Source organism: Ruditapes philippinarum, unplaced genomic scaffold (assembly GCF_026571515.1).
Source record: "Ruditapes philippinarum isolate M1 unplaced genomic scaffold, ASM2657151v2 ctg45_1_1_1_1, whole genome shotgun sequence".
NCBI classification, from domain to species: Eukaryota; Metazoa; Mollusca; class Bivalvia; order Venerida; family Veneridae; genus Ruditapes; species Ruditapes philippinarum.
The window spans coordinates 20,918-46,238 of NW_026854907.1; the positions used below are offsets into that span (position 1 = coordinate 20,918).

The 25,321-nt window shown below is 32.9% G+C and overlaps 1 protein-coding gene across 7 annotated transcripts in view; it reads right to left on the reverse strand.

The window, feature by feature from the left end:
- LOC132741486 (cAMP-regulated phosphoprotein 21-like) overlaps positions 1 to 25,321 on the reverse strand; it is an 83,557-nt gene that overhangs the window by 7,278 nt on the left and 50,958 nt on the right. For 4 of the 7 annotated variants that reach the window (XM_060729655.1, XM_060729656.1, XM_060729653.1 and 1 more), the window contains 13 exons: positions 24,607 to 24,751; positions 23,927 to 24,067; positions 23,078 to 23,174; positions 19,783 to 19,899; positions 15,281 to 15,330; positions 14,178 to 14,380; positions 13,657 to 13,677; positions 12,289 to 12,459; positions 7,319 to 7,393; positions 6,263 to 6,414; positions 4,365 to 4,583; positions 1,507 to 2,596; positions 457 to 544 (listed from right to left, as the gene is read on the reverse strand). In XM_060729655.1, the coding sequence (XP_060585638.1) occupies positions 457 to 544; positions 1,507 to 2,596; positions 4,365 to 4,583; positions 6,263 to 6,414; positions 7,319 to 7,393; positions 12,289 to 12,459; positions 13,657 to 13,677; positions 14,178 to 14,380; positions 15,281 to 15,330; positions 19,783 to 19,899; positions 23,078 to 23,174; positions 23,927 to 24,067; positions 24,607 to 24,751 (2,569 nt within the window). The remainder of the gene's footprint in view (positions 1 to 456; positions 545 to 1,506; positions 2,597 to 4,364; positions 4,584 to 6,262; positions 6,415 to 7,318; positions 7,394 to 12,288; positions 12,460 to 13,656; positions 13,678 to 14,177; positions 14,381 to 15,280; positions 15,331 to 19,782; positions 19,900 to 23,077; positions 23,175 to 23,926; positions 24,068 to 24,606; positions 24,752 to 25,321) is intronic. The other 3 variants (XM_060729654.1, XM_060729658.1, XM_060729659.1) reach the window with 3 other exon arrangements.

The following is a 25,321-nucleotide window of genomic DNA, read 5'->3' on the forward strand; positions in this document are numbered from 1 at the left end:
GGGGGGGGGGGGTTCCCCCTCATGACCTTTCCTTGTCCACTATATTAAAATGTTTGTATCTTAAAATGGCTATCTTCTAATCATAAAGAATCATATGAATGATTAAAAATTTAAATTCTTCAAATTTCTTTTCAGAAAAAAAAACAACTGACACAAAGAACAAAAATAAAGTAATAAAAAATTATCTGAAATTTTACCACACCTGTGCTTATTTTACACTGAAGAAGGTTTCAACCATTAAACACATATAAATTTCTTTCTTATAAAGTATCAAGTAACTACTAAGAATTGACTGGTTCATAAATTCTAGCAATTTGCCCCATCTTTTAAAAGCTTAATCTAGAAATTATTGGACTGTATCTGTTTAACATTGTGACACTTTACAAGCTATAAATATATAGGAAAGAGATAGAAAAGATAGAAGAGTGTAAAAAAAGTATGGTGTAGCATAGTTACCTTCTATTTGCCTGTGGTTGTTGCTGGTGAGGGAATTGCACAGTTTGTACCTGAGGTCTATGGGGCTGATACTGTAGCCGAATCTCTCCTGCAAATATGTCCATCACATTTAACAAAATTAAGAAATAAAATTATTTAAAAGTATGTCCATTGTATACAGAAAATGGGAATCAAGGAAATAATACATATTGAAATGTATATTGCTACAAAAGAAAGAATATATATTCACACTTAAGACTAAAATATTAAACTAAATTGACTTTGTATCATGAATTATGTATTGGTTTTAGTTCTTTACTGGGGGGGGGGGGGGGTTACAAAATATATATCCTGTTATTGCCTGACTAGACTGTAATATTGTAAGTATTATGTTACATGTGTATGGGCTGGTGGCCTGATTATACAATAAACTTTCGAATTTTAAACATACCTGAATTCATGAAGGTTTAATTTTTTAATGTAGCTACCAACTAAAACTAACCAAAATCCATTTGATTTATGATTCTATTTAGTGTTATTGAATACTAAAATTTGTCCATTTACTAAATTGGAAAAAAGGATCACAGCATAAAGGCAGGAAAATATATGCAAAAATGCTAGTTTTATTAAAGTAACCAAAAATAATAGTAATGTAACTTTTGTAGAGGTCCACTATGCAGTGTTACATACCAAATATCAAAGCTCTGAGCATTGTTTACGTACAGCTGAAGATTTAAATGTGTTTTCATATATCAGTATATTTATCCTAACTGACCTCAAGTGAGGCTGATAACATATTGATAAGAGGAAGGCTAAACCTGTGTTCTGCATATCTTTACATTTTTGTAAATAGTTTTGATTTCCTTCTATTTGGTTCAAAAGATACAGAGCAGAAGCAAAACTGCCAGCATAAAGATTGATGGCCAGAAGCATAACTTTGACATAGAAATTCTTTTCATCGTATAAAAATACATACAGTATAGCTATACTGATATAAATCTTCATTGAAATGAAATATTTCACCGTTAAAATCTAGTTTTTATATAATTATACAGAGCAAAATAGAATTACCTTGACTTGGTGCATGAGGCCTGTAGACAGTATTAGCCATCTGTACTTCCACTGGGAGACTTTCACAACTTTCACCACCCCCATTCTCCACCTTCCCCACCCCGGGGCTTGATTCAAATGACAAGCCTTTAGCACTAACTGTTACATGTTGCGTAGGAGTTTGTACTGGTTTGCTCACTGCTGACCCCACCATTGTTGTCTGTTGTTGTTGTACATGCGGTTGCTGGTGGTGTATCTGCATAGGCATTTGCATATTGGGTCTGTACACACTCTGGAACGTCTGAGCGGGCGCTGTATTACCTACAGGCACCCCTTGTATGGGCAGCACTTGAGGTGCGACCGGGCGTATCGGGGAAGTGAATGACTGCGGGTGGTGATAGTGTTGAGAATGATGCATGTTCGGGTGAGATGTTTGAAACGATGACATATACTGTGTGTTCTGTGCCTGAACTCCGCCACCTACAACAGCCGACCCCTGAACAATCCCTTGGGTCTGCTGCGAGGCTATATTCACAGCACTCGCCATATTCATATTGTTCAAATTCACAGGCTGTGCACCTACAGTGTTCAATTGCACATTTGGAGTCACAGTGGAGTTTTGACTAGGAGGAGTGTTTGTTTGATATGTCGTCCCTTGCTGTCCACTATAAACATAGCCCTGCTGAACAGGCGCTTGAGTTGATTGTTGATTTTGTACTGTATAGTACATTGGAGACTGATTAGGCGCAACTACAGTCTGTTGCTGCTGGCTAAATGGCACTGGGTAATTATATCCATTAGATCCTTGACCAGTCTGACCCTCTACGGGGCTTGTTACACTATATCCACACTGAAAATTCACATCACTTTGACCTTGACCTATAGTCTGACCTTGAGAGGTCATTGGATACATTTGATTACCTTGGAAACCCTGTATATACTGTTGACAATATTGGTGGGCAGGGTACTGTTGCCCCTGATTATTTCCTTCTACCTGCATGCCCTGCATGGGCGTGAACCCTTGCTGACTTTGAACCCCAGAACTGGGCATACCATATGAACACATATATCTAACAGGATGTTGACCAGCTGTTGCAGGATAAAACATACCCTGTAAAAAAAATATAAAAGGAAAATACAACTGCATTAAATATGATAAAACTTCTCAAATTCAAAATTGCGCTGATTAAAACCAGCTTAGTGATTTCCATGAAAATGAGGCCATTTCCAAGACATATTTCTAACTGAAGTTCAAAAATATTGTTTTACATTCCTAGATACCACACACACATTTGAGGTAAGATGTACAATGTATTACATTTCATTTAACTTTAACCACTGAGGCCGTTTGATTATGAACATCTTAACTAAAATAAAATAAGTCCTTGAATTACCTTCAGATAACTTTTAAGAAAACTGAGATGTTTAAACTAAAGTTTACTATAAAATAAACTAATAAATAGAAAAGCAGCATTCATTTTCTAAAAGAAAACAAAATTTCTTTTTTATTTCCACTGGAAATAAATTTGTAAACCATAAAGAATGGATCAAATTACAAAAGTATCAGTTAAGAAATTACCAGTTAATGGTTAACACCTACACTGAGCTTTTAAGAATTAACATGAACATATGTACTTTAAAGTTGAATTTAACAGAAATTGTTTTTGGACAAAATGATAATGTGTGCACCATATAGTTTTGATTTTGTAATGTAATAGATGTACCAGGAAACTAAAATTCTAAACTAGGGTTTGATTATATGACATGAACCTTTAGCGTGCTGGGTGGCAAATGATTCAACCCATACCACCAGTGCAGACCAAGATCAGAAGGCACTGATGATCATACTGGTAAATTTTCTTGTATCAAACACGTCAGCAGAAAATACAAAAGATTTTTTTAATGTAAAAAACACGTACATTGGGCCATAAGTATTCAAACTAATTTTAGAAAAACTAATAATTTTGCAGAATGAATTAAATAAAGATCCAATTTAAGCCTGTTTGCAAATACTATATTGTCTGTTTTTGTTTTTTGTTTTTTTTCTTTGCAATTTCAAGATGGCAGAACATGGTCTCGGAAAATCTCATGAAAAATGTGAACTTGCGGGATTATGTTATTGCTGATACAGATTTTAAGTGTATGACGCCATAATTTCCTCTTCATGTAATATAAAGCTTCCTGATTAAATATCAATGTTTACAGATTCAATATACAAGTTTGAACAGATTTTAATAAACAGAATAATTTACAGACAGTTAAATGGTTGTTGGTGGAGTATTTCAACTAAATTTTTCTTTTCTTTTTTTTTGTCTGGGTTATAATCACAATCACACAACTTTATATGGTAATTTTCCACCTACAGAGCTGGATAAAGATTTATAATACCATTATATATATATTAGTTTACAATTTAGACACACCTTTATAATTGAGTATAATCAATGACTGAACACTGAACACTTATTAGTTTCCTACAACCATGAAAATGAACTATATAAATACAACATCAACAGTCTGATTCTCCCAGTCATTTGGGATTTATTCATGATTAACCTGCAGTGACTTATAAATAAACATGAATATCATTAGTTATAAAGATTTTAGACAGGTTATATGGCCAAAAAAATGAATGTAAGCTTATATAACCTACACTATTAAGTGAAGGCTATAATGCAATCAACCATATATACCCAGTTACATAACCTGTCTGAAATATTCTTAATACTCTTTCATACATCACAACCTCTTTATTTAAGAAAAATAAAAACTGCTTCATAAATATACAGAAGTCATGTATATAGATCACATAAATGTCAAGATTTATCAAATGAAAACAAATGTTACAATCATGTTGTATTATAAAGAATACACTGTACCTGTGATTGACCACCAGACATCTGTTGTGGAGTAAACACCTGTTGTCCAGGCTGTACATTTTGATTAATTATCATCTGAGGCTGCTGTTGTTGTTGTTGTTGTTGTGAGGCAGCAGATGCACTATTATCCCCACCTGCTCCAGTGCTGTCGACAGATGACTGCGGTGTGAGACGCATAACCGACAGCTGTTGACATACGTCTTGTGACGACTGAGACTCCTATTATACACAATCAAAGATATTACATGATTCATTTGATCCACACAGACATTACATGATTCATTTGATCCACAAATACATTACATGATTCATTTGATCCACAAAGACTTTACATGATTCATTTGATCCACAAAGATATTATATGATTCATTTGATCCACAAAGATATTACATGATTCATCTGATCCACAAAGATATTACATGATTCATCTGATCCACAAAGATATTACATGATTCATTTGATCCACAAAGATATTACATGATTCATTTGATCCACAAAGACATTACATGATTCATTTGATCCACAAAGATATTACATGATTCATTTGATCCACAAAGATATTACATGATTAATTTGATCCACAAAGACATTACATGATTCATTTGATCCACAAAGATATTACATGATTCATTTGATCCACAAAGACATTACATGATTCATTTGATCCACAAAGACATTACATGATTTATTTGATCCACAAAGACATTACATGATTTATTTGATCCACAAAGACATTACATGAGTTATTTGATCCACAAATTACATTACATGATTTATTTGATCCACAAAGACATTACATGATTCATTTGATCCACAAAGATATTATATGATTCATTATATGATCCACAAAGATATTACATGACTAAGATGATCCACAAAGATATTACATGATTCATTTGATCCACTAAGATATTACATGATTAATATGATCCACAAAGATATTACATGACTAAGATGATCCACAAAGATATTACATGATTAATATGATCCACAAAGACTTTATTACATGATTTATTTGATCCACAAAGACATTACATGATTTATTTGATCCACAAAGACATTACATGAGTTATTTGATCCACAAAGACATTACATGATTCCTTTGATCTGATTCATTTGATCCACATGAATTTGATCCAACATTACATGACATTTGATCCACAAAGATATAACATAATTCATTTGATCCACAAAGATATTACATGATTCATTTGGTCCACAAATACATTACATGATTCATCTGATCCACAAAGACATTACATGATTAATTTGATCCACAAAGATATTACATGATTAATTTGATCCACAAATACATTACATGATTCATTTGATCGACAAAGATATTACATGATTAATTTGATCCACAAAGATATTACATGATTCATTTGGTCCACAAATACATTACATGATTCATCTGATCCACAAAGACATTACATGATTAATTTGATCCACAAAGATATAACATGATTCATTTGATCCACAAATACATTACATGAGTCATTTGATCCACAAAGACATTACATGATTCATTTGATCCACAAATACATTACATGATTCCTTTGATCCACAAAGATATTACATGATTCATTTGATCCACAAATACATTACATGATTCATATGATCCACAAATACATTACATGATTCATTTGATCCACAAAGACATTACTACATAACTCAATGCTCAAATCAAGAATATTCACTCCACAATTATAAACATTGTTATTAACTTACAATTATCTGTGTTTATATGGTACAAAAGGACAATTCAAGCTCTTTATGAAGCTTTTTGAAGCTTTACATGCCTTAATGTTATTCAATAATATTCTGACTCAACATTATATATGAATTGAAAAGTAATCTATTACAACTGACAAAGTTTGTGAATCCAATATTTATACCTGACTGATTTGAGTTGTCCAGTCTTGTTGTTGTTGTTGTACCTGATACACCTGTGGCTGGGCACCCTGGGGGTAGTGTTGTACAGGCTGGGGGAGGGGCTGTCCTGGCATGTACTTGTATGCTGAACCATCGGGGTTCACAAAAGGCATACCTGCAAATAATTGTTTTAAATAAGCAAATGAAACCTTCCCATTATTCTCAACATAGCATTCTCTGTTTGGCATAGAAATCCCATGTAATCTTTCACAGAAACCAAAAAGAAACCTTTTGTCAAGTTTATTATTAGACAAATTTAAATTAGATAAAATCTGAATGCTGTAAGTTATATACATGTAAATATTCACAGAACTGCTCTTGACATTGCTCATATTTGCCTACTAAACTCCTGCTTTTAGGAAATGATTAACATGCAATTTTTACATTTTAGTATTCATTAATATTAATCCCCCAATAAAATGCAAGACCATGGTTTTACAAAAATTGATAATTTCCTGAATTCAAAAATTGGTAATAAATTCAAACACAACCATTTATTCTGTTTACTCCCAATACTTCAAAGCAAACTTCAGGTTTTCTAAAAGTGAAATGTGCTATTCTAAGATAACTCGTTTCATGTAATTGTCGAATCAAAATAATTGAGGTATAAATGAAATTTGTCATCAATAAAATACATAAACATTAAGGAAACCCCTGGGTACCTCTATTCTACCTGTCTACTCTCTATATGTAAATTAGTAAAGTCGGCGATTGGTTTCCCAATCTTCTATTTTTAGAAACGAACATCACTGCATGCTTTAAATAGCTCCCGGGGCACTGTTTTGAAAAAGGCTAAACAGTGATATAATGCACTTTTTCTGGGTAATATTACTGAAATACTTTGTTTGAAACAGCACAGAATAGTTTTCCAACAAAAACATAAAAGATGAAGGCTGTTTTCAAGTGTGCATGGTTTTAAACTGATTATTTCACCTTTGTATAGTTTCGAGTTTATAATAGATCCCCTGAAAATGAAATCTGATCAAATGTCATGCACGCAGGGGCGCAAAAAAGTTTACCTGTCTGTGGATTGATCACTACACTGCCTGCAGGTATAGAATTGAGATCAGATGCCACCCAGTATACTTTCTGACCTGTATAAATATATATAACAATAACATATCATAACTGTAGCATAATTCCGGAACACTTATAATGGGAATTAAACACTTTATTTAACATATTCAAACAAAATTATCAAAAGTGTCTTAAAAACAGTGAACTTTTCATAAGAGTGCCTCAATTCTGTAAAAGTAAAATATCAATCAATTTTTTGCAAACTAATGCCAAAATTTCCTAAAATGTTTTTATTTATATGTCATGAGTATAATTATACAACAAGGAACATCGCAATGCGATGCAACCAGGTTTTCAGCAAAATATTTCACAGAAGCTTTGTCATGAAGGGGCATTTGTTTTTAATTGAATTTTTTAGGAGGAATTAATGGCTTTTTTAATATTCCTCAAAACAAAAAATGATTGAGAAATTTTTATTTGTCTATTTCGCCTTTTTTTTCCCCAAATGTTTTAGAAAGTAAACAGTACTTTATTTTTGCTTACTGTTTGAAGTTGCGCACTGTAGAAAGAAATTGTTCACTAATATATTCTGTATAAGGAAAAAAAATATACAAAGGCCATAATTCGGTCAAATATATCCCAATCACAAAAAACCCCGACAATATGTGCCAGGCACTTGATAACAAAGCTTCTAAAAAAAGTTTGGTCAAAATCCGTTGAGAAATTGTAGGAGGAGTTGCGCACAGAAGAAATTGTTCACTATATGTTCTCTGTATAAGGAAAAAAAATATACAAAAGGGCCATAATTCGGGTCAAATATTATCCAAATCACAAAACCCCCGACAATATGTGCCAGGCACTTGATAAAAAAGCTTCTAAGAAAGTTTGGTCAAAATCCGTTGAGAAATGTAGCGAGGAGTTGCGCACAGAAGAAATTGTTCACTATAATTCTAATATAAGGAAAAAAAAACAAAGGGCCATAATTAGGTCAAATATATATACCAATTGCAAAAAACCCTGGCAATATGTGTCAGGGCACTTGATGACAAAGCTTCTGAGAAGTTTGGTCAAAATCCGTTGAGAAATGTAGGAGGAGTTGCGCACAGAAGAAATTGTTCACTATATATTTTATTATTAAGGAAAAAAAAAAACAAAAGGCCATAATTAGGTCAAATAATTATCTAATCGCAAAACCCCGACAACATGCGCCAGGGCACTTTGATGATGACAAAGCTTCTGTGAAAGTTTGGTCAAAATCCGTTGAGAAATGTAGGAGGAGTTGCGCACAGAAGAAATTGTTTACGCCCGCCCGCCCGCCACCCGCCCGACATACCTCAATCTAATAAACCAGTTTTTTCCTTCGGAAAACCTGGTTAAATATAATAGTCTTTATCAATTCGCCTTCAACATATGTCTGTAAGTAACTTTATGTTAAAATATGTGCAACTTCTCTGAACTTTTCATCAAAAATACATGAATCATCACTGTATTACTCAGCCATGAAGAATATTTTTATTTGAAGATGTACACTGTAATAATGGATTATTTTCTTATTTCTTATCTACAAAACAAAAGTCTACATCACAGCAACATAATTTCAAATCACAATTTCTTAATAATACTCCTATAAAATATGGTACAAAAAAAAAGAGTACGTAAAAAAAACAATTATAATAAAAAATTATAACAAATTTACTACAACAGAAAAAAAATGCAAAAAACAACAGACAAAGAATAAAATATGGTCGTAAACTACCTTATTCCAGAAGTAAAATTATAGTAAAACTTCCCAAATTAACAAAATAAATAGTATATATTGAGATATATTCATTTCAGCTTGACTATGATAGAAGCTTGAAGCTTATATGAACCACTCTCAAGTCAGCTTCTACGAACTAACCAGTACTGGTCTAGTATGCAGAAACATGGATGTCACCCAAGTAGGGCTTGAACCCATGATCCCTTGGATATGGAACCAGACAACTCAACTACCAGGTCACTTCTCAAAGTGAAGCTGGCAGTTAAGGTTACATTTTGTGCGAGTATTTACGCTCCAGCTTAAAGAATGCATATATTAAGGCCAAGTTAAAGTTGTCCTGAAAATAAAACGACAGACAGGCAAGACAAAAACTACAAGTCCCCTAATCAATCGATCAATGCTTGAGAGCTTAACAAATGTCTGCAACCTTTTGTAAAGTTAAATTTATCATTTACAAGCACCCTCTTACATATAGATATAAAAGCAAAGATAGATATAATATATGAGCCGTGTCACGACAAAACCAACATAGTGGGTTTGCGACCAGCATGGATCCAGACCAGCCTGCGCATCCGCGCAGTCTGATCAGGATCCATGCTGTTCGCTTACCAACTCTATTACAAGTGGAGAAACTGATAGCGAACAGCATGGATCCTGATCAGACTGCGCGGATGTGCAGGGTGGTCTGGATCCATGCTGGTCGCAAACCCACTATGTTGGTTTTGTCGTGACACGGCTCATATGTATAAAAAACCTGAAGTCTCACACCATATATACATGACTGATGAGATAATGAAATGCTACTTCTAGACGTCTTACCCAACAAGTCATCTTTTTGTTTTGTTTTCTTATTATGTATATATTATGTTTGAATATATTCAAAAGTTATGATTGAACTATTTTTCAGTAAATAGTGGATATAGAATGAGTGTAAGATCAATACCAAATTTAGTGAAGGAGCCGAATAAAATTATATTACTTAACCCTCTCACAAGCATATTATTCAATCAATGATTTCAATAAATTCAGTATAAATGAACCTACACGGATATAATATTCTATTTATCACAAACCAAAAATAAAGACTGTTTCAAGTGAAAAAAAATCTTTTTTTCATTTGAAACACATTATAATAGTGTAACACTAACATTAAAGCTAGTCTTTATGCTTGTATAATGCAAATGCCGTCTTGTCACAATATATGCACCATTTTTACGGAATCACAAAACTGGCACGGGCATGTGATAATGGGTAAATATTAGTGCGGATAGATATTTGAGTAAATTTTTTATTTTGTATTCAGATAATGTTTTAACTTCTGCGATAAGCAATGCCAAATTTTGCACTGTTTAAAGTATCCTGAAAATTTAAAATGAGTTAATAACTCAAAATTGTGTTCAAACAAGTTGTATACAAGCTCTTGATGTTTTCATAGATATCTGTTTTGTCTCTGATAAGAAGTCTAGATTTAGCAGATCACGAGAAAACCTTACGTAGTAAAATCACCAAAACGTTATACACTATACAGTAAAATAACAGCACAGCAACCAGGAGAAGATATATAACTGATCAAAGCAAACTATAGGGTTGGTCATATTGCTTTATTACAGCAACAGCATTCTGTGTCTATCAAGAAAACAAAAGCTAGAAAATAAATCTTGTAAGCACAGCAATTTAATATAACACATCCCTATTTAAGTAAAGTTTGTCTGTTTATCTAGTTATTTAAAAGGTAAAAAAAATTCTAATGGCTGGAAAAGGGTTAGAGGTTATTAAGAACAGTATTGAAGCAGCCTTTTTATAGAAAATTTATAGGAAATCAAGGTATGTTTAATTGCTATATTAAAAGGCCAACACCAGATTTAACAAAAGAATTATATAAAATCCAGCCTTTAATATTCAAAACAAGGATTGTCTTTAAGCTTAAAGAAGCCATTTCATAAGTTGTTTTAAAAAGCCATATCATAAGTTGTTTTTCATTAATCCGTAAAAAAACTAGAAATGTGTCCATAGGACACGGGTGCCCCCACCGCGCCACTGTTCTGTCAATCTTTTTACTAAGTCAAGGGAAATTACTCTACAAATACTGGATAACTCCACAAGCAAAACCCCAGGTGCAAATCTAAATTATGCTGAGCAACCTGCCTATAAGGTTAAATGACTATGTCAAATCCTTTTTGAGTTACTTGCGACACAAGTTGAAAATTGCAAAAATTTTCTAAGTCAAGGGCAATAACTCTAAAAATACTAAATAAATCCAGACGAAAATACCTGGTGCACATGCTAATCAATATTCCTGTAAAGTTACATGACTCTAGGTCAAATACTTTTTTGAGTACCTGCGACACATGTTGAAAATTGCAAAATTTTACTAAGTCATGGGCAATAACTCTGAAAATACTAAAAATATCCAGACGAAAATACCAAGGTGCACAACTACACATGCTGATCAACATTCCTGTAAAGTTTCATGACTCTAGGTCAAATACTTTTTGAGTTACATGTGACACAAGTTGAAAATTGCAAAATTTTACTAAGTCAAGGGCAATAACTCTGAAAATACTAAATATATCCATACGAAAATACCCAGGTGCACTACACATGCTGATCAACATTCCTATAAAGTTTCATGACCCTAGGTCAAATACTTTTTGAGTTACATGTGACATAAGTTGAAAATTGCAAAATTTTACTAAGTCAAGGGCAATAACTCTGAAAATAATGAAAATTTCCAAACGAAAATACCCAGGTGCACAACTACACATGCTGATCAACATTCCTGTAAAGTTTCATGACCCTAGCTCAAATATTTTTTGAGTTACATGCGACACAAGTTGAAAATTGCAAAATTTTTCTAAGTCAAGGGCAATAACTCTGAAAAAAATTAAAATTTTCAGACGAAAATACCCAGGTGCACAACTACACATGCTGATCAACATTCCTGTAAAGTTTCATGACTCTAGGTCAAATACTTTTTGAGTTACGTGCGAAACAAAAGTGAACGGACGGACGGACGGAAGGATTGGCAGGACGGACGGACGGACAAGGGTAAATCTAAATGCCCGCCACTAACGTGGGGGCACAAAAATATATATATATTTTTTTTCGCAAAATTTGTTTACCTAAAGATATATGATATATTTGTAGAGAATTATGAAGGGATGTGTTATATAGGTGGTCTAGGTAACTAGGTGTCACACTCTCCTCCTCTACCTGTGTTACCCTGCTGCTGCTGCTGCTGCTGGGGTGATGGTGCAAGCCCAGAGGAGCTCCCTGTTAGAGAGGAGGCTTCTGATTGGCTACAAGTGGGTGATGACATCATATATGGTCTGATGAATGAACCATAATTTGGTTGGATCATACTCGCTCCCATGCTCAGAGAGTCTAATCACCAAAGAATAAAGTATTATAATGTTACACAGGAAAATTCTTTCTAGCTCTTCTATATGTCACAGCTACATGTATCTTATACAAAATACAATACAGGTACTATAAGTACATTCATTTGATTTATCCATTAAATTTTCAATTCTTAACCTGCATGTTTGACTTATTCCCCAAAAATAAATTGTATCTCATTACTATGTCACTCTTACATAAATTTACTTTTAATTGATGCTAAATAGTATATGTTCATTGGTTTTAATAAAAAAGTTGGGTTTTTTTCCGTAAGAAAAAGTTACAGAATTCAATACGAAAAGACCACATGCTGGTATTTATACATATTTCATATGCTAGTTAATAACCGAAGACAAATGGCATTCATGAAGTAACTAGTAAAAAGTTCATCATTAAAAAATACAATTATAGCCCTGTCTTATTTTATCATTGCTTAATTTTTAAAAAATATAACGCCATGAAGTCCTTGTAAAAACAAAATTATTATATACTACTATTAATTTGTCTTTTTATTCCACTTTAAGAATTCATTAAAGAATATTTAAAGAAAAAAGATTTCCATGATATATTACAGGCATTTATAGCCGCATATATTTCAAGTCTATATATAGAAAGATAATTCTCATATCACACATGTATATTAAAATTTATTTATAGAAAGGGGATTCTCATAATATTGCACATGTATATTATAGAAATGTGATTCTCTGAACTTTTTAAGACTATTTATAGAAAGGTGATTCTCATATTTCTCTTATATATTTTCTAGCTATGACAAAGTGAAAAGGTTAAGACTAAGCACCTAATCTGTTCTCTACAGTCAGTATAACCCCTTCTCCATAGACAAACATACATATATATATACAAGTTGTCAATTCTTAAATACTTTATATATGTATAGTAAAACACTGCAAACTGTTATCAAATCCGATTCACGAGTGCACAACAAAATCCAAACAAGAAAGAATACCACAAATTACCACAACATCTTTTCTTTAAAGATAAAAATAGCTACAAAATTTTCGATCTGATTTTTGTTAATTTTTTTCACTTATTTTTTTTTTATATCTACAATGAAACGTATGTGGTTCATTTTGTGGTCACTTTCAAATGAGACATTAGTGACAGAAAAGGTTTTTTTTGTTGCTTCAGTGTTTCACCATGTAATTGTGGGCATATTACCTTCGTCAGCCGAGTTATCATCTAGTTATAAAATAATTACAATAAAATAATCACTGATTTTTTTTCTCTCACTTCAAATGAAACCATTTTATTACACTAACAAGTAAATAAACATGTGATCACTAGATTAAATCTATAAATATTCTTACATATATGAGCAATAAAAGAAATCAAAGACTTCTCATAAATAATCTTACTCCAAAATTAAGAATATTTTGGGATTTCCAAGCTAACCTGGTGGTACAAACAAACTTTTCCAGTTGCAAGATCGAAAATAAACGCACACTTGTTCATTGTAACAATGGTGCAATGTGCAGCTATAGCGAACAAAGTTTATTTCTACCAGGGATAAGCTTGGGGGGAAAAAACCCACATTTGCCGAGTTCCAGTTAACACCTATCAGGGTATATGTACTGTATTTAGATCATGTAAACAAAACTGCGTGTAAAACTGCGTCTGATAAATTAAAAAAAAAATTTATTTGTCTTTGTTAAAATCAATTTTAAATGAACATGGCTTACCAGCTTTGGAAAGACTGCTGCCTCTCATAGGTGACTTTGAATGTAGAACAAAGGTCCCTGTCCCGCCGAAACTGTTTGCTTTTGGCACAAGAATACGTGCAACTTTTTCACCACTTCCTATACTCCCATAACCACTAGACTCTGTACTGCTCCAGGGGTTCTCATCTTTACTTCCAAGGCTTATTGGGCGTTCTATTTTCTTCCTGTAAAATAAATATATCCTTTTGTGCATTTCACCACAGGTTTTTTACCGAAATTAAAGAATAGTTGGTGCATTTTATCAGATTTTTTATATTAATTACAAATTTATTTACGTATCGTAAATAGAAATATGTCACAGGTAATGTTTTTCCAGGTATTCATTTTTTTAAATTACTTATACCAATAAGACTTGATAAATCAGACTTGAGGGTCAAAATTTCATAAAAATCACTCTTCTATTGTGACCTTTGTGTATTGAATCTTGGTCAAGTTTCAGAACTTTATCCATTAAAGTCCTACAGACAGTTACAAACAGACAAATAGTGTTCTTATTACATGGCTATTCCAACTGCATGTACATGTATATATCATTTATCTTTAATATTTAACCAACCTTTATGGTGCTGGAAATGAAACTTCAATGTAGAGAGACAGGTCAGCCAGCATAAACCTGCACATCCATGCAGTTTAATCATCTGACAAGGCTCTATACTTTTGGCTGATCAGTTCTGATATTTTAAAACTGAAATCCCTTAAACTTCTAATGAACTGTTCCCAGTTCAAAGACAGCAAAGTACATTTCTTAAATACAGCAGTGTAAGGTTTATATTATGTTTAAATATTTGTCCTGAAATAAGATTAAGCCTCAGTAAGCCATGTTGGCAATAAAATACACATGGCTGAATTTTATTACAACAATGTGACCTTTACCAATTTTCCATTCCATATTATATTGTCTTATATAGTCCTTTACTATTCCCTCATGATTTCATATTTATTTCAATATAAAGGCTTGACAATGAGTCAAGATTTTTCGGGTAAACCATGAAATATGACAGAATCATTGACAGTTTCACATGTAGCATTGTAATATAGTAGAATGTAATTGCCTATAAACTTACACAATCCCAGTTATTTTAGGGTCCTCCTGACAGTACCCAGTCGGCTGCGCCTGAAAATTAAAGAAACATACTGATCCTGAAAACTATCCTGTAATCAAACCATAAAAAAATAATATGTTATACTCTAGTTAACTGTAATCATACAAGTCATTCTCAACGGGGAGATAATAATCTTTATGTTCCCCAACCCCACAAATGATCTTTTCAGTACTGAAGTGGGCTTTATAGGTCACTATGTCAGCATCTTTTACAATGAAACTTATCTATTAGGGACACTTTTTGTTACAACTTTAAGAGCTATAAGAATAAATATCTGACTGGCATTTCTCTAAAACTGCATGTTTGAAATGTGCTACATATTTGAATTCTGAAAGTCATTAAAAGTAATATATAACTGCAGGTGGTTATACGGTAAAAAACATGTTTATATCTGAAAGGACGTAGAATTTATTATGGTATACATTACATCTCTTAATTGATTTTTCTACAAAGATTATCTTGGTAATTGTCATATTTATTTATTTCTCAAGCATGTTTCAAAACAACCTATATTCCTATGTTTAAACTTAACTTTTTTGTAATAATTTTGTTTTAATATATCTACATTAATGATGTCAATGTAAACATAGTACGATTATTCAATCACATACTTTTCATATTTATTACAAAAATAAAACACATGTTTGATAAAATATTGTTGTTAGTGTTAAAGCTGCATGCCTCCAGATGGGTCAAAATATTTCAATAAAATCAAACTTGAGAAATATGTACTATGATTTTAGGAAACGTAAAATGGTTCCAGATTCAAGTAATATTTTACATGTTATGTGCGGTTAATCACTGATTTTTTAATATTTACAACTATATTTCTACTGCGTTACTAACGCAGTAAGGGCTATTTATGCATATTTTGACCACTTTTTGGTCATTTACATGGATTGTAAATGCCATTGATCATGTGTAAATGGCTTCTTTTTGGTTATTTCACAATATTATACATTCAAATACATTTTCAAACTTTTCATGAAAATTAGCATGAATCTGGAGGTGTGCTGCTTTAAAATAATAACATGAATATGACAGATACTGCTTTACAATATAGGTCAATGGGGGTAGTCATTTTGATCACCCAAGCTATCCATTCAATTCTTTTTTCTCATCTTGGCTCTATCTGAACCTTACCTATGCTAAATATTTCAAATGTAATTGCTGGACAAAACCATTTAATATTTTTAAAGTAAATTTTCAAAATAAGAACTGGCAAACTGTGAAGACCTTGATCGGATGGCATAGATGGTGCTAGCTGATCTTGGTCTGCACTGGTTGCAATGGTAAAAAAATATACTAATCAGTAGGCTATAGGTGATAGAATATTTTGGTTCATATTTATTATTTCTTTCATTTAATTAGAAAATTTCCATCATAGCATTCTGTTTAAAAACTACTAGAAGTATGTTTAACCGAGCTTACAAAATATATGAGAAAAACAAGGTATGTTTGTAAAACATGTATGCCCCCTATCAGCAGCCAATTATTCATGTGATAAGGTAATTATGCATGACTTCTGACCCAGTGATCAAACAATTAATAAGGGTTATCAAGTATCTACTGGTCATGACCTTGACCTTTGACCCCTTGACCCAAAACTCAATAGGGGTCATCTGCTGGTCAAGACAAATCATCATACAAAGTTTGAAGTTCCTAGGCCTAAGCGTTTTTACTTAATTGATCAGAAACCGTTTTTACTTACAAGGTCAATGTGACCTTGACCTTTGACCCCTTGACCCCAAAATCAATAGGGGTCATTTGCTGGTCATGACTAATCACCATGCCAAGTTTGAAGTTCCTAGGCCTAAGGGTTCTTTTATTATTGATCCGAAACCGTTTTAACATACAAGGTCAATGTGACCTTGACCTTTGACCCCAAAATCAATAGGGGTCATCTGCTGATCATGACCAATCACTATGCCAAGTTTGAAGTTCCTAGGCCCAAGTGTTCTTTAGTTATTGATCAGAAACCGTTACTTACAAGGTCAATGGGACCTTGACCTTTGACCCCTTGATCCCAAAATTGAAAGGGGTATCTGCTGGTCATGAAAAATCACCATACCAAGTTTGAAGTTCCTAGGCCTAAGCGTTCTTAAGTTATTGATCAGAAACCGTTTTTACTTACAAGGTCGATGTGACCTTGACCTTTGACCCCTTGACCCAAAACTCAATAGGGGTCATCTGCTGGTCACCACCAATCATCATACAAAGTTTGAAGTTCCTAGGCCTAAGCGTTTTTAGTTAATTGATCAGAAACCGTTTTTACCTACAAGGTCAATGTTACATGACCTTTGACCCCTTGACCCTAAAAACAATAGGACATCTGCTGGTCATGACCAATCACCATACCAAGTTTGAAGTTCCTAGGCCTAAGGGTTCTTAAGTTATTGATCAGAAAGCATTTTTACCTACAAGGTCAATGTGACCTTTCCCTTTGACCCCTTAACCCCAAAATCAGTAGGGGTCATCTGCTGGTCATGACCAATCACCATACCAAGTTTGAAGTTCCTAGGCCTAAGGGTTCTTTAGTTATTGATCGGAAACTGCTTTTACCTAAGAGGTCAATGTGACCTTGACCTTTGACCATTTGACTCCAAAATCAATAGGGGGTCATCTACTGATCATGACCAATCACCATATCATGTTTGGAGACCCTAGGCTTAAGGGTTCTTTAGTTATTGATTGGGAACCATTTTTACCTACAGGTCAATGTGACCTTGAACTTTGACCCTTTAACCCCAAAATCAAAAGCAGTCATCTGTTGGACATAACCAATCACCATATCAAGTTTGTAGTTCCTAGGCCTAAGGGTTCTTTAGTTATTGATCGGAAACTGTTTTACCCAAGAGTTCAATGTGACCTTGACCTTTGACCCCTTGACCCCAAAATAAATACGGTCATCTACTGATCATTTCCAATCACCATACCAAGTTTGAAGTTCCTAGGCCTAAAGGTTCTTTAGTTATTGATCGGAAACCGTTTTTGCTTACAAGGTCAATGTGACCTTGACCTTTGACTGACCCTAAAATCAATAGGGGTCATCTACTGATCATGACCAATCACCATACCAAGTTTGAAGTTCCTAGGCCTTAAGGTTCTTTAGTTATTGATCGGAAACCGTTTTTGCTTACAAGGTCAATGTGACCTTGACCTTTGACCCCTTGACCCCAAAATCAATAGGGGTCATCTACTTGTCATGACCAATCACCATACCAAGTTTGAAGTTCCTAGGCCTTAAGGTTCTTTAGTTATTGATCGGAAACCGTTTTTGCTTACAAGGTCAATGTGACCTTGACCTTTGACCCCTTGACCCCAAAATCAATAGGGGTCATCTACTTGTCATGACCAATCACCATACCAAGTTTGAAGTTCCTAGGCCTAAGGGTTCTTTAGTTATCACTCGGAAACCATTTGGTCTACGGACCGACGGACCGACGGACCGACAAGTGCAAAGCAATATACCCCCTTTTTTTCAAAAGGGGGCATAAAAATTTCTAATTTCTTTCACCTTTCTGTATCATTTATGTAAAGAAAACATTTTTTACTCAGTGTACATTCAAACTTGTGTCTTTCAGACTTAAATCATTTGAAAAAAATAAATCAAATGAAAAAAAATATGTTTTTTTTCTTCTGTTTATGAGAAATGTCTCTTCAACATAAAGCATATGCGCAGGTGCCATTTACAGGAATAAATTGACTAGCTTCAATAGTATCTATGGTAATAAGTAGATATAACCAAATGGAAGTTTTTGTATGTTTGTGTTGTATGTACAGTTTACAAATACTGGCAGTAAACAAATATTCTCCAAAAAAGTTATCCAGTATTCAGTACAGGCAACAAAACAGTTATAATATATTAACAAGGGACATTTCTAAGAAATACAGGAACCACTATAACAGGCAAATGCTTACTTTTCACTTCGTGTATATAAAATACATGTATATCAAACCTTTACTTTTTGCAGAGAAAATTAATGAGGTTAAATTAAAATGATAATTCCAACCTTAAACCAAAAATTTAATAAAATGCCGAAAAGAATTCAATAAATCAAACCAAAAACATTTCATTTTCCAATAAAAGGTATGCAAGCTTAGATGGCAAAAAGATCGCACTGTGAGAAAGTTAGATACATTAGTTGTATACCTTTATAATGTGGCATTTGTAATGCTTTTCATTGGATAATTGTGAAGTTTATATAGTTTTATATACAAGGCTGCTGTCCATTTTTGAACAAAAATCACTTTTCCTCTAAAAAAGACGCTTGCTGTATTATAAGTATTCCTGACAGGTTATATGGCCGTATAGAAACAATTGTTTGTAAGATTACCTTCGCAAAACGGCTCAGGTTAAATCTACAACTGTAGATATAGGGCCATACAACCTGTCAAAAATCTTTATAACTAATAGTATATATAGACAGTAAAAGGGTGAAAGGTCATCATGTATATATTACATCGGCTTGTTCATGTCCAGTAAAGATTCGACTTCTCACTTCTTCGTACTCTTGCTGTCGTTCTTCCAGTGATTTTGCACGAGTAGCATCAAGACTAGGTTTCTGTAGGCTGCGAGTCTATAAATATAACAATATTGCATCATGTTTATTTTTAACTGGTTTACTACTACAGCTTGCATAACATTATTATTTAGTTACATTGTTATATTTTACAGAATATGGGCAACTGTTTTGTCAATTACAGACATCTGAAATAGTATAATACTTTCAGTGTCCCAAAATATGTCTCTTGTAGACATTATTCATTGGTAACTTTCCTTTTTTCACTTATAATCAACAAATTAAACACTTAAGGTTTCTAGATTAGTCTTTACTTTAATTTTAATGATCTCTTGTGTCCTTATACCACTTGAGGAATTGATAGATAAATCAGTGTTCTTAATAGTATTGTTACTAGTATTTTAAATTTGGGGAAAGGTCTACCACAATTTACCTCCAACAGTAGAGTTATGTAAAAAATTCTTTCAAATTTAAAGGTATTAAGGTATATATATATAATTTTATTTACTTTTTTTTTTGGGGGGGGGGGGGAGAGAGAACATGGGATGGAATTGGTAAATTTCCCCCATATTAGCCTATTTAGAAACACTTTATACTGCATAATTTTAAGAAAATAAATTATTATCAAATTCTAGCATGGTAATTAATCACATTCTCCAAACATTCATTAATGTTTCAGTAGTGTGTATTAATAAAGCACAGACAAAAATTCTGGAGTCACACTTTTTTAAAAACATTTTTTTTTTCATCTTCATCCCCCATGCCAAGATCATGTGGGTTTTAGCAGCCTACAAGAGGCACGACTATTGTTTGCAGCAATTCAATAGAAGAGAAAATAATTTATTTTCAAATGATGATTTTAATTATTCATGTGCAATAGTTAATAAAAACATCATTTACACCACTGTTACAGAATGAACTTAATGGACTTTTTGGTTGAAGAATCAAAGAAACACAAATATTTCCAAAATGTCTCAAACCATGAATAATTCAGTAAATTAATCTTAAAATAGCAAACTTAGCACTTATTTATTGATTGTAAATCTATTCTAGTAAAAAAGTAAAGGAATGTAAATATTCAACTTAAATAAAAATGTCAGTCTAAGAACATCATAGGCCAAAGTATAAAGAAGAAATAGTTACTGTTACAAAATACTTTTTAATAATATTATTTTCTAATTCTGAAAAGTGCTTGAAAGGGGACAACATGCATGTCTAAGAGTTGACCTCAAAACTGCAGTAACTTATATGAAATAAAGAAGGACTTACAACAGTTTTGCAAGCATTTTTCAATGTACATGTATGATAAGTATCCCACCATTTTGAGAACATGACTTGACTCCCAGAAATGTGAATATTTGCAGTTTTAGACAAAATTGGGCAAAACTCATACCATATTATACATGTATAATAATTGAAACACTAGAAATGTGTCATCATGCCACGGATGCCCCCGCATGCAGCCAAAATTTCAGATGTTATAATATTTAGTTCCAAATTTGTTTGCACAAATTATTGTTTCATTTTAAGTTCAAAGCCCTTTAAACTTTTCAGTGTTAACACAAACCATTTTCATACAATATTCAAGGCACTGAAATTATTCAGTCTTAACCTTTTGAAAATAGCATATTTCATATTTGTAGCCAAAATAATGGCTATACATACATTTCCACAAAAGTATGAGTGCTGAAACAAAAAGTTCAAAAAATTTCCAATATTCAAGAAAGATAAGGTTGTCTAAAATCATTAAACCATGACCAAATTCAAACTTAAACTGCTTATTCCTAAGACGTATCTATATTATTTTCAAAGTAAAAGGGACATAACTCTGCCAAAAAATCATCGAACCATGACCAAATTCCAACTTGACCTGCCCATTCCTTTGACATGTCCATATGTCAAATTTGAGTTGAATATGTAACACTGTTGGTTAGATAATAAACAGAAACTGTAAATTTCATATTATTTTCAAAGTGAAAGGGGCATTACTCTGCCAAAAATCATTGAACCATGACCAAATTCGAAATTAGCCTGGGCATTCCAGAAACATATCCATATGTCAAATTTGAGTTGAATGTGTCGTACTGTTGGGGAGATAATGAACGGAAACTGAAAATTTCATATTATTTACAAAGAAAAAGGGGCATAACTCTGCCAAAAATCATCGAACCATGACCAAATTCGAACTTTACCTGTATTTTCTCATGACATATCCATATGTCAAATTTGAGTTGAATGTGTTGTACCGTTTGGGAGATAATGAATGGAAACTGAAAATTTCACATTATTTTCAAAGTAAAAGGGGCATAACTCTGCCAAAAATCATCGAACCATGACCAAATTCGAACTTTACCTGTATTTTCTCATGACATATCCATATGTCAAATTTGAGTTGAATGTGTTGTACCATTGGGGAGATAATGAACGGAAACTGAAAATTTCATATTATTTTCAAAGTAAAAGGGGCATAACTCTGCCAAAAATCATCGAACCATGACCAAATTCAAACTTGACCTGTATTTTCTCATGACATATCCATATGTCAAATTTGAGTTGAATGTGTTGTACCGTTTGGGAGATAATGAACGGAAACTGAAAATTTCATATTATTTTCAAATTAAAAGGGGCATAACTCTGCCAAAAATCATCGAACCATAACCAAATTCGAACTTGACCTGTATTTTCTCATGACATATCCATATGTCAAATTTAAGTTGAATGTGTTGTACCGTTGGGGAGATAATGAACGGAAACTGATGATGACGGAATGACAGAATGACGGAATGACGGAATGACGGAAGGACGGAAGGACGGAACAGGGTAACACTATATGCCCCGGCCATTACATGGCGGGGGCATAAAAATGTAAAATCTTTGGTTATTTCACTAATAAGCACATTTTTAAAGTTTGGAATGCAAAAAATACAAATTGCTGTGGAATATGAAGCTTAGGTGTCACAAAATGATTCTAATCATATTCTTTTACTTTCTGCTGTTTGAATTGAGAATTTTCAAAGTTGGTGGTGGGGGGAATACTTTTTGGTACTGGGAACACAACCCATTATCAGTATCATCAGTCTTCAAAACAGGCCGAAATAAAACTTGGTCATATTTTCATCAGTATTTGGAGACCTTAAGATTTTAATAACATGCACTAATTGTAATATTTTATGATGGTAATGTGAAATTATCGATAACAATAATCTTGTGATTTTAGAATAACTAAGATACATACCGAAAGTTCATCATAGCTACCACCACCTCTCTGCAGCAACTTCTTAGGTTTAGACTCATCCCCATTGCTAATATGCTCTTGGAAAGTAAAGTCTGGTCTGTAACAAATGTATGTATATATATATTATATAATGATTACATAGAAGAAAAATTATCATTCATAGTTATATCAAAAAGTCTTAATTAAGAAATACTGGTTAACTCTTTTAATTTTTTAAATTCAAAAACCTGTATTTCTTAGTAATTTTACAAGTACAGTACAACCTGTGTAAAGCAACACTTTTTGAAAGACAAACATTTAGGTGTCTGCTTCAGAAAGGTATAAAATACTGTGAAATAGAGAAAAACTAAATCTCTAAAGGAAGCCCTACATTACATAATTGAAAATGAGCCTGTTCATGGACAGAACTGCCTGTTTATGGACAGTACAGGAAAGTGCAAGTTACAGTCCACAACCCCTAGCACAGGCTTAGCAGAATTCAACACTTAACATGAACTGATAAAAATTTTCATTCTGATAAAAATTTTAATTTTAAAACATCTACACAGAAGTCTTCATTTAGGAAGAATTGTTATGGTTTTTGTAAGGTTATTGCTCTACAGAGGTTTCACTGTATTGAACATAGTGTCTTCCAAGAATACATTAGTACTATTTTGTAACACAGATCACAGGCTAGACTAGTTAAAGTATGAAACTTGACTCACTGACGTGAAATTGATAATGTTACAGAAATATTCCAGGTCAAACAAAATCTACATCAAATTTAAGATTCAAACAATCTTATTAAATCAAACAATCTTATTATAATTTAACAAAACTAACTAAAAGAAAGAATGATTGTACACTTACATTCTAGTATTAGCTGTTTTGTTCACTATCACACATTTGCCGGTCTGGTCAACATTGTGGTCAAGCCCAAAGAATGCGGCTATTCTATGGACTAACATTCTATCATATGACGACATTTGTGGAAATTTAAGATAATGATGTCTGCAAAACAAAAACATGGAATAATGAATTTAATACAAATAGTACATTAAATGACTGTATTACTCAAAGACTTATTTAAGGAAGCTAGTTCCCACTTAAAGTAACTGGCCCAAAGACAAATTAAAATTCAATAAGTTGAAACAATATAATTATTAGTTAACTTTAATAATTTCAAGAAGTCCCAGTATGGTTTACTCCATTTTTAATGTATTTTCTGTGATTGTCAAAATAACCTTGAAGTAAAACTGTGTTACATTGTGTAATTGGACTTACATTGTTTTGAATTTGTGATTCAGCAAGGTAAGGGTCAAATAAACTTAATCATGGCTAAATACAGTTAGTGACTACAAATCAACCCAGGGATCATGTGTTTGAGCCCTAATCAGGTCACGATCATGTTTCTTCATATGACACCAGCACTGGTTGGTTCCAGGAAGTGTACTCTTAAGCCATTAATATAAGTTGCAAAAACTTGTTTCACAATGAACCTTAAATAAAAATGTTTAAAACCAAAACCAATCAATGGCCTGTTTACTCACTTTGGTTCTCGTATAAACTTTATGAGATCCACCTCGAGTTTGATCAACATGCTTCTATCTTTTGGTGTTTTATTGAGTGTCTTCTTGATAAAGTCCTCCAGGTCAATCCCTGTAGAGTCTTTGTATGGTGTGTCTACACTCGAATCTGTGTCACAAATACATTAACATATCAGTTGCTGTGTGAATTTTTGTTTTTAAATTCTACAAAATGATGGGATGGTCCGACTGATACTATCTACATATGATTCTTCCAATCTGTATTATTACAAGCATGGGAAAACATTTTACATCAATTCCTGTTGGTTAGAATTATTAGGGATGGTTTGTAAGCCAACACAAAGATAAAATCTTTTAGCTGTATCAAGTACTTGAAAATCTGCTGCAGCAGCAACGACGGCAAAACTACGAGAATTTGTCATACTTTACGACATGTCAAAATTAAAGGATAGTTTTGACAAATAATCCTGTATTTGTTTTTTTTTTAAGATAATACACCCCAGACTTCCCAGCACAGAGCGATTTCTGCGTATTATTATTAACGGCAGTTTTTATTAAATTTACTCCATTGAGGATACTTTCTTGTTTGTTTTTTTGTTTCTTGTTTTTTTTCCACGACCTAGTTCTACACAGTAGACAACTAGGTGTAACATTCATTTTCTTTTTACAGAGACAAACGATAACAATTTCAAGTGTGTTCAACTGAACCATTGAGAAA